This window comes from Aquarana catesbeiana, linkage group LG08 (genome assembly GCF_042186555.1).
Source record: "Aquarana catesbeiana isolate 2022-GZ linkage group LG08, ASM4218655v1, whole genome shotgun sequence".
Classification (NCBI taxonomy): Eukaryota; Metazoa; Chordata; class Amphibia; order Anura; family Ranidae; genus Aquarana; species Aquarana catesbeiana.
This window is the reverse complement of record NC_133331.1, coordinates 8,707,374-8,718,016: the sequence shown is the minus strand read 5'-3', so window position 1 is coordinate 8,718,016 and position 10,643 is coordinate 8,707,374. Positions and strand designations below refer to the sequence as shown.

The 10,643-nt window shown below is 47.3% G+C and overlaps 1 protein-coding gene across 1 annotated transcript in view; it reads left to right on the top strand.

Annotated features, from left to right (window-relative positions):
• PPRC1 (PPARG related coactivator 1) overlaps positions 1-10,643 on the top strand; it is a gene marked incomplete in the record, with an annotated part of 45,716 nt that overhangs the window by 8,239 nt on the left and 26,834 nt on the right. The window contains 14 exon segments of the mRNA XM_073595361.1: positions 739-758; positions 906-1,059; positions 1,587-1,613; positions 1,615-1,668; positions 2,958-2,991; positions 2,994-3,452; positions 3,494-3,640; positions 3,759-4,228; positions 4,272-4,418; positions 4,421-4,662; positions 4,664-4,989; positions 4,992-5,124; positions 5,126-6,423; positions 6,525-6,578. Of these exon segments, the coding sequence (XP_073451462.1) occupies positions 739-758; positions 906-1,059; positions 1,587-1,613; positions 1,615-1,668; positions 2,958-2,991; positions 2,994-3,452; positions 3,494-3,640; positions 3,759-4,228; positions 4,272-4,418; positions 4,421-4,662; positions 4,664-4,989; positions 4,992-5,124; positions 5,126-6,423; positions 6,525-6,578 (3,565 nt within the window).

The following is a 10,643-nucleotide window of genomic DNA, read 5'->3' as shown; positions in this document are numbered from 1 at the left end:
TTCTAAACAAAGTAACATTGTTTATAAACACTGGAAAGGAGATACAAAGTAACATTGTTTATAAACATTGATCAGAGGGGAGATGGAGAGATACAAAGTAACATTGTTTATAAACATTGATCATACGGGAGATAGAGCGATACAATGTTACTTTCTATCTCCCGTATAATCAATGTTTATAAACAGTGTTACTTTGTCTCTCTCCATCTCCTGTCTGATCAAAGTAACATTGTATCTTCCACCTGATCAACGTTTTATAAAACACTGTTACTTTGATCAGACAGGAGATAGAGAGATACAAAGTAACATTGTTTATAAACATTGATCAGATGGGAGATAGAGAGAGATGCAATCTCCCATCTGATCAATGTTTATAAACAATATTACTTTGTATCCATCTCCCGTATGATCAAAGTAACATTGTTTATAAACCTTGATCAGAGAGATAATTTTAGAGAGATGCAAACATTATCTCTCTGATCAATGTTTATAAACAATGTTTCTATGCATCTTTCTCTCTTGTCTGATCAATGTTTATAAATGATTATTAGATTGTAAGCTCTAATGAGCGGGATTCCTCCTGTATTGAATTGTATTGTAAGTGTACTGTCTGCCCTCATGTTGTAAAGTGCTGCGCAAACTGTTTGGCGCTATATAAATCCTGTATAATATTATTAACAATGTTACTTTGTATCTCTTTCTCTTTCCCATATTATAACCCCTCATTCCCTCTGGCAGTGGCTCCTCTCATTCTACAGGTTGGGCACTTGATGGATTCTATATAAACATCTCCACAAGTGACTTTAGATATCACTGACTCTCGGGTCACAGTGGGGGGTCCTGTGAACACCCCCCCAGGTTTGGTAAGGTGTCTTGTCTGTAATCCATTGATTTTGATCTTGCAGAACAAAGGCCACTTTGATGAAGCGAACCGAGCTGTCCCTTCTGACGGCCCTGACCGAGATCTTGGACAACGCGGACGATGAAAACATGTCACCGTTTGACTCCATCCCAGATACGGAACTTCTGGTGTCGCCAAAGGATCGGGACGGCTGCTCGGTGAGTCTGTTCAAATCCTTTTTTTATGGTGGATCTGTCATGACCCAAAGTAATGGGGAACATATATAGGAGCCCCCAGCCTAGGCAACTTGGATCACATGGTCTCTGCCTGCCGGACGTTAAAGATGGGGCCTTCTCAAGAATTGGAATTCACAGGCCCAGCAAAAAAGTCATGTCCATCATTAAAATGGGCTCTTTGCATCTGTGGTTTTCCACCATTCCCTCCCAAATTCCAAGAGCATTGTGGAGGGATTCAGTTGGCAACTGAACGGGCAATGAGGGGGAGGGGGCAATGAGGGGGGAGGGGGCTTCTGCATCCAGCAGAAGATGACCACTACCTCTAAATGCCAGAGACCATGTGACCAGTCCTGAACCCATAGTGCTGTAGGCAGTCCAGTTGTCATAAGTGTGTTCTGTTATTACGCTCCACTAATCAGCAGTGTGTGCCGGGAATTGTGGGAGGAAGATGATTAATCCAAAATCTTATTGATGAAGCTGACTTTTTTTTTTTTTCTCTCAATTTACAGAGATTTCTCAGTCTGTCCCGTACACCACCCGTATCGAGAGATCGCTTCAGTAGATGACCAACGTTGGGTTAATTATGCCAAGGTGAGACTCTTAAAGGCACTTCAAGGCAAAATAAAAAAATCGTTTTTGTATATCTTTGCAATAGGTGCGCAATTCTCCCAGGTGTTATCACTTTATAAATGCTGCAAGTACAGAATAACCATTGGTGTGCCACAAATGTAGAGTCTTCCTAATCTTACATGGCTCAGAATTCCTCCTCGTCCTCGTCCTCCTCCTCGTCGCCCCTCCTTGTCTCCCCCCCTTTCCTCCTCGTCCTCGTCTCCCTCCCCCCTTTCCTCGTCTCCCTCCCCCTTTCCTCGTCTCCCTCTCCCCTTTCCTCGTCTCCCTCCCCCCTTTCCTCGTCTCCCTCCCCCCTTTCCTCGTCTCCCTCCCCCCTTTCCTCGTCTCCCTCCCCCCTTCCTCGTCTCCCTCCCCCTTTCCTCGTCTCCCTCCCCCCTTTCCCTCGTCTCCCTCCCCCTTTCCTCGTCTCCCTCCCCCCCCCCTTTCCTCGTCTCCCTCCCCCCCCCCTTTCCCTCGTCTCCCTCCCCCCCCCTTTCCTCGTCTCCCTCCCCCCCCCCTTTCCCTCGTCTCCCCCCCCCCCTTTCCTCGTCTCCCCCCCCCCCTTTCCTGCGTCTCCCCCCCCCCCTTTCCTCGTCTCCCCCCCCCCCCTTTCCTCGTCTCCCCCCCCCCCCCTTTCCTCGTCTCCCCCCCCCCCCCCCCCCTTCCTCGTCTCTCCTCCCCCCCCTTCCTCCTTTCGTCGTCTCTCCTCCCCCCCCTTCCTCCTTTCGTCTCTCCCCCCCTCTCTCCTCGTCTCTCCCCCCCCTCTTCCTCGTCTCTCCCCCCCTCTTCCTCGTCTCTCCCCCCCTCTTCCTCGTCTCTCCCCCCCTCTTCCTCGTCTCTCCCCCCCTCTTCCTCGTCTCTCCCCCCCCTCTTCCTCGTCTCTCCCCCCCTCTTCCTCGTCTCTCCCCCCCTCTTCCTCGTCTCTCGCCCCCCTCTTCCTCGTCTCTCCCCCCCTCTTCCTCGTCTCTCCCCCCCTCTTCCTCGTCTCTCCCCCCCTCTTCCTCGTCTCTCCCCCCTCTTCTCGTCTCTCCCCCCCTCTTCCTCGTCTCCCCCCCCCCCTTCCTCCTTTCGTCGTCGTCCTCCTCCGTCTCCCCCCCCCCCTCTTCCTCCTCCTCCGTCTCCCCCCCCTCTTCCTCCTCTCCTCCTCCTCGTAATGTTTTAATAAGGTGGTTACATGTTTTTTTTTTTTTTAATGTCCCAACTGTAGCGCTTTTTTTGTCATATAATTGGGGATTAGGAATTCAGCTTTTGCTTTTTGTATCTTCTCCCAGGTTGATATTCTCTGTCCTGCACCAAACTGGGAACTCTTCCGGACGCTATCACCTCCACCCCAGTGAGACGCACCAGACACAAGAGCGTTAGAGCGTATTTACCTCGCAGAGCAAGAACGGAGCGCATCCAACAGCGAAGCGACGGAGAAGAGGAGGAGGTTTCCCCCCCAGAGGAAGAACAGTCACAGAGTCCCAACTTACTGCCTGCTGACAATGACTCTTCCTTAGATCCCGAAGATGAAATTGTCGATTATGATAACGACAGACTTATGAAGCATGGCACCCCTTGCATCATTAATACCGAAAATGTCAACCTTTCCGATCTAGTGAAGTACATGCACCCATACTGCCTGCCGTCTATAACCGTGTGTCTAGATCCTGAAGATGAGAGCATCTTGGACGAGGACGGGGTTTTTCTGGAAATTGTGTCCGATCATGGAGAATCAATTAAAGTTCCAATAATGGTGGAAGACCCAGGGAGGCGATACATGTCCAGTCTTCAAAAGATGATGTCCTCGTGCTCGACACTTTAGCAGGTGTGGATAGGCAACCCCAATTTCTGCTCGCATTCGAGTCCTCCTCAGAGCAATGTGTTCCAGAAGTGGATATCAAGTATGAGAAGAATGTTGAACTAATGGCAGACAAAGAATTGCTGAAACAATCTGCGGAATCTATAGAGGAGGGATGAAATTATGGAGAGTAAACCAGTAGAAAATACAATTATGGAGGCCTTGGCAGTAGAAGATAAAATTATGGAGGCCTTGCAGTAGAAGATAAAATTATGGAAGCCCTTGGCAATAGAAGATAAAATTATGGAAGCCTTGGCAGTAGAAGATAAAATTATGGAGGCCTTGGCTGTAGAAGACAAAATTATGGAGGCCGCGCCACTAGAAGACAAAATTATGGAGGCCGCGCCACTAGAAGACAAAATTATGGAGGCTGCGCCACTAGAAGACAAAATTATGGAGGCTGCGCCACTAGAAGACAAAATTATGGAGGCTGCGCCACTAGAAGACAAAATTATGGAGGGCTGCGCCACTAGAAGACAAAATTATGGAGGCTGCGCCACTAGAAGACAAAATTATGGAGGCTGCGCCACTAGAAGACAAAATTATGGAGGCTGCGCCACTAGAAGACAAAATTATGGAGGCTGCGCCACAGAAGACAAAATTATGGAGGCTGCGCCACTAGAAGACAAAATTATGGAGGCCGTGCCAGGAGAAGACAAAATTATGGAGGCCGCGCCAGGAGAAGACAAAATTATGGAGACTGTGCCAGAAGTGGAGAAGATGTCTACTGAATCCTTGAATGCAGAAGGAACTGTTGATGTTTTGGATAATAAAGCTCCAGCTGATACAGATGCCCTCAAGAAATTTAAGCTGGAAGCCCAAAAATGAAGATGTGATGGTTCCAGACAAAGAAAAGGTGTTGAAAGGAAAAAAGTCTACCAAAGAGAAGCATCTGAAAGCTCAAAGTCAAAAGCTAAAAGCAAAAATAAAGGTGCCGGTGAAGTCAAACCACAAGAGGTGCCGGAAATTGTCTCCCCACCAAACACTGCTCAATCTGCTGCAAGCCGATCGAGTAATCCTTCGCTGCAGGAGTCTGACTCTTAACTAAGGACCTTGGATCAGGTTGTTGAATCGCAATTGGAACTTCGTTCCTCTAAAATGCCACGCAACAAGGCAAGGTCTCGCCCTAGCATTGATATCCCCAGAGAAAAAAGTTATCTTGGAAAACAATAAAAAAGCAGAAAAACCTACATCTGTAGAGACCGAACAGCCCAAGTGTAACATGGAGGTTGGAGTTAATCATGTCTTGGAGAAAAATGACAAGGACGGAGAGCTAAGCTTGCAGTCAGATGTGGCTCAGGAGTATGTCCCCAATGATAAAGGCGAGACCCACGGTGATGTTTCTGCAGCTGCTGATGCAAACTCTGAGGATACATCCAGTATGGAGCCAAATGAAATGGTGCAGCAAGTAAAGGAGTCCAAGCCCAAGTCACTTAGTCTAACCGAATACAGGAAGAGGCTTCAGACCCGAAACCTAACCCTGACAGAGAGCCTGAAAGCTCATCTTGCAGCAAGTGGCCTTCTATTCCTGAGCCACCAACAGAGTTGGCAGAACTTCCATGCTTGCTTATGCCTGCAAAGACAGATAAACCAACTCTACAGGAAAAGCCAAGCCAACTTTGCCGGAAAGCTGCTGTGCACCAGTTGCTCCGGCCACCTCCAGTATATTGCCACCCATTGTACCTGTAGCACAGTGGCCAATCGGGAAGACTTTCCACAAAAATTAACTGAGGAACCATCCTTTCCTATCATGGATACTACCCTGCCCCCTATGATGCTGGCACAGCCAAACGTTCCACCTCCATTCTATCCACCTGTATGGCCAGCTGTACCTTCACAGCAGCCTTATTACCCCGGTGTACCACCTTTGTCAGGTGTACCACCTTTGTCAGGTGTACCACCTTTGTCAGGTGTACCACCTTTGTCAGGTGTACCACCTTTGTCAGGTGTACCACCTTTGTCAGCAGTTCCTCAGTTTCCCAGCACCCTACCTCCAATGATGCCCATGCAACCACCTCCATCGATGATGGGCTGGCCTCCGTTTCCCCCACCCCCCATTGCGATGGGTCCTGTGCACCCTAATGCTTGGGCTCCTGGCCTGCCACCGCCTTATTGGTCAAGTCCCCCGGTTCCCCAAGGGATGCCTGAAGCTCCTGTTCCTTTCAATGCGGGAGGTCAGCTTGGAGTAGCCGATCAGAAGATCCCACAGCACGCTCCAGTCCCACCTGGGGAATGTAGCCCTCAGAAGCCACAAAAGTCAGCCGAGGATAGTAAAAGTGGAAAGAAGGATCGAAAAACAGCTGAAGCACCGGATGGTAATAAATCCGGTGTATCGGTTAAAATTAAAAATATGAATTTGCATTCTAAACCCGGATCGCAAGTTTGTTCAGAGGTTAAGAAATCTGATTCTCCATTGGCACAAGGGGAGACTTCTGTGCCGGCAGGGCCGGTGAAGGCAAGTCTTTCCATCCCCAACCTAAAATCTGCCAATGAGATGGTCGTCAAAATCATGGAAATTCTAAAGAGGGCCCAAAGGTGTGGATTTCATATAAGGCCGCCACTTCTGTCATCCGCTCTGAAGACTGAAAAACCTGCTGAGGTCGCCGTATTAAAGTCGGCTGAGGCTGAGAAGGCCAGTGGTGGTGCACGAGGCCTCCCTATATCAGCTATAGTCAAACCTTCAGCCTTGACTGCTGAGCAACCGAAGCGTGAAGTGTCTACAAGCACCCCTGCAAAAGAGGCTAAAACCTTACCGTCGTCTACGGTCAATGAAAAACCAGTTCAGGCGTCTGCCCTTCCTCCGATTGAACCCCTTTGCACCCCTTCCGTGGCTTTAAATCCAAATTTACTGGTTTCTAATCAAAAGGAGCAAGCTGAAGGTTTAGCTATTGAGACAGGTAATTCTTTCTGTACGGTTGAAGGCAAAGTGTTGGTCTTTGTCCTCCTACATCGAGCTATTATATATTTTTATATATATATATTTTTTTTTTTCTTTAAGGCATTGAAGCATCTGATCTGACAAGCTTGCTGGAGGAGTTTGAAAAGTCTGAGGGTAAGCCTGGTCCAAAGCCAAAAATGTTTGCTTTTTTTTTTTGTTTTTTTTTTCCCATTTAGACTTTAACCATTTGCCGCCCGCTCACAGTATATTTTCCCGCAAGGGAGGCCACGGTTTACTTCCTGGTTTTCTTGTGCGCACGCGCCCCCCCCCCCCCCCCCCGCTGACCTGTGCTGCGCGAGTTTATCAGCAGGTTACAGCCAATTATTTTGCCTGTATACCTGCTGATCGGCTGTGGCCAATCACAGCATAGTTTGTAAACTCAGGCTCTGGCTGGCTGTTCAGAACTGAAAGTAAGGGGAGAAACCCAGCCAGGTCTGTAAGTAAAAGCAGCACGCATACACTTGTTAGGCACACAGTTGCCCCCCCTTGATTGCCCCCCCTTGATTGCCCCTGTCACCCAGCCAGTGTCAGTGTATAATATTCTCACTGATCACTCCTATTAGGCTTGGTTCACGCTGTGTGCAGGAATCGCACCTGTTCCCGCGCCCGCAGCCTAATTGCGCCGCTCTTGTGAGACGCGCGGGGCTGCCATTCATTCTGAATGGAACCCTCAGACATCTCGGCCTTCAGCGGTTCTGCAGGTGTGGGAACCTGCATACTCATAAAAAGACTGTGTGGTTTCCCGGCGGCGGTGTTTTTAAAAAAAAAAAAAAAAAAAAAAAAAAAAGTGCATGCACCTTTTTCTTGCGGGAAACGCAGGCACAGCAGCCCATGCAAATGAATGGGCTGCCATGTCCGTGCAAACGCAGGAGGCGTGGCCTGCAATAGTGTGAACCTAGGGTTAGTGTCCCGAACCAGTGTCGGTTGGCGCCCCCTCCCAGCCAGTGTCAGTTTACGCCAGATTGCTCCGTCACACTGTAAGTCGCTGATCACCACCAATACCAGTAAAGTGTCTGGATCACTATCTACAGTGCCTTGAAAAGGTGTTCACACTCCTTGAAATGTTCTACATTTTATGTTACAACCAAAAGCATAAATGTGTTTTATTGGGATTTTATGTGATAACCAACACAAAGTGGCACATAATTGTGAAATGGAAGGAAAATGATAAATGGTTTTACAATTATTGAAAAGTGTGGGGGGGTACATTTGTATTCAGCCCCCTTTACTCTGATACCCCTAACTGAAATCTAGTGGAACCAATTGCCTTCAGAAGTCACCTAATTAGTAAATGGAGTCCACCTGTGTGTAATTTAATTTCAGTATAAATACAGCTGTTCTGTGAAGCTCTCAGAGGTTTGTTAGAGAACAAACAGCACCATGAAGGCCAAGGAACACACCAGACAGGTCAGGGATAAAGTTGTGGAGAAGTATAAAGCAGGGTTAGGTTATAAAAAAATCTCCCAAGCTTTGAACATCTCACGGAGCTCTGTTCAATCCATCATCGGAAAATGGAAAGAGTATGGCACAACTGCAAACCTACCAAGACATGGCCGTCCACCTAAACTGACCGGCCGGGCAAGGAGAGCATTCATCAGAGAAGAGCCAAGAGGTCCATGGTAACTCTGGAGGAGCTGCAGAGATCCACAGCTCAGGTGGGAGAATCTGTCCACAGGACAACTATTAGTCGTGTTCTCCACAAATCTGGTCTTTATGGAAGAGTGACAAGAAGAAAGACATTGGTGAAAGAAAGTCATAAGAAGTCCTGTTTGTAGTTTGTGAGAAGCCATGTGGAGGACACAGCAAACATGTGGAAGAAGGTGATCTGGTCAGATGAGACCAAAATTCAACTTTTTGGACTAAAGGCAAAACGCTATGTGTGGGGGAAAAATAACACTGCACATCACCCTGAACACACCATCCCCACCGTGAAACATGGTGGTGGCAGCATCATGTGGTGGGGATGCTTTTCTTCAGCAGGGACAGGGAAGCTGGTCAGAGTTGATGGGAAGATGGATGGAGACAAATACAGGACAATCTTAGAAGAAAACCTGTTGGAGTCTGCAAAAGACTTGAGACTGGGGCGGAGGTTCACCTTCCAGCAGGACGACGACCCGAAACATCCAGCCAGAGCTACAATGGAATGGTTTAGATCAAAGCATATTCATGTGTTAGAATGGCCCAGTCACAGTCCAGACCTAAATCACATTGAGAATCTGTGGCAAGACTTGAAAATTGCTGTTCACAGATGCTCTCCATCCAATCTGACAGAGCTTGAGATATTCTGCAAAGAAGAAGAATGGGCAAAAACGTCCCTCTCTAGATGTGCAAAGCTGGTAGAGACGTCCCCAAAAAGACTTGCAGCTGTAATTGCAGAGAAAGGGGGTTCTACAAAGTATTGACTCCGGGGGGCGCCATACAAATGTACCCCCCACACTTTTCACATTATTTATTTATTTGTATTATTTATCATTTTCTTTCCACTTCACAATTATGAGCCACTTTGTGTTGGTCTATCACATAAATTCCCAATAAAATACATTTATGATTTTGGTTGTAACATGACAAAATGTGGGAAATTTCAAGGGGTATGAATACTTTTTCAAGGCGCTGTAGATCACAATCGGAACTATACGAGTGTCCCCAGATCAGCCCCTGATTACTGCCGGCACTTGTGACATGTAGCAAAATACATTTTGCTCTAAACCTATGGAGAAATTTGATTTTATTGGATGTCTTTTATAACCAATTAGGAAATATTTATTTTTGTTTTTCTTTAAATTTTTTTTTCCTTTTTTATATAGCAAAAAATAAAGGCAGCGGTGATCAAATACCACTAAAAGAGCTCAATTTGTGTGAAAAAAAAATAAAATCTAAATTTAATTTGTGTATGACCGCGCAATTGTCAGTTAAAGTAGCTCTGATCATGAAGGGGGGGTAAAACCTCCCGGAGGACAGGTGGTTGGGGTTACCTGTCTGGATACATGGATATCATTTTACTATTTTGGAGGACTTTAAAGGTGCAGGTTGCGTTGTTTGCACCCTGATCTGTTCCATTACCTTGCAAGCCACGGGCCCTGTAACCAGCATGCAGGTATAATGGGTTTCTATGGGCATTCCAGATACAAATGTCCCCTTCTGTTATTAATGTCTCTATTTGTAGGTTTGCACCACTGATCATCGCCTTGCTTAGGGACATGAATGAGGAATTTGGTGGTTCCCATTGTCTGAGCAGACTTTGCTTAGTTGGCACTGGGCTCATACTGGGAACCGCTTGCTCTGCAACATATGAATTCCCGGGGATCAGGGGGCCTTCCTAGGGATGTCCATGGTCAGACCCAAATCCACACAACCCAAAGAGAATACTCTATTGGCTGACAACTTGACTTTTCTTCTCATTAGAGATGTAATATTAACCACTTCAGCTCCAGAAGGTTTTAACCCCCCTTTCATGACCAGGCCATTTTTTTTACAATTCAGCACTGCGCTACTTTGACTGGTAATTGTGCGGTCATGCATCGCTGTACCCAAACGTTTATATATCCTTTTTTTTTTTTTTCCCCACACAAAGGGCTTTCTTTTGCTGGTATTTGATCACCACTAGGTTTTTATATTTCATTATATAAATGAAAATTTGGAAGAAAATCTCCTCCCTCCTCCTTCTTCTCCTCCTTCTTCTCCTCCTTCTTCTCCTCCTTCTTCTCCTCCTTCTTCTTTTTCTTCTTCTTTTCCTTCCTTCCTTCCTTCCTCCCTCCTCCTCCTCTCCTTCTTCTTCCTTCCTTCCTTCCTTCCTTCCTCCTTCCTTCCTTCCTTCCTTCCTTCCTTCCCTTCCTTCCTCCCCTTCCCTTCCCTTCCCTTCCCTCCCTCTCTCCTTCCTCTTTCTCTCCCTTCCTCTTTCTCTCCCTTCCCTCGCTTCCTCTTTCTCTCCCTTCCCTCGCTTCCTCTTTCTCTCCCTCCCTTCCCTCGCTTCCTCTTTCTCTCCCTCCCTTCCCTCGCTTCCTCTTTCTCTCCCTCCCTTCCCTCGCTTCCTCTTTCTCTCCCTCCCTTCCCTCGCTTCCTCTTTCTCTCCCTCCCTTCCCTCGCTTCCTCTTTCTCTCCCTCCCTTCCCTCGCTTCCTCTTTCTCTCCCTCCCTTCCCTCGCTTCCTCTTTCTCTCCCTCCCTTCCCTCGCTTCCTCTTT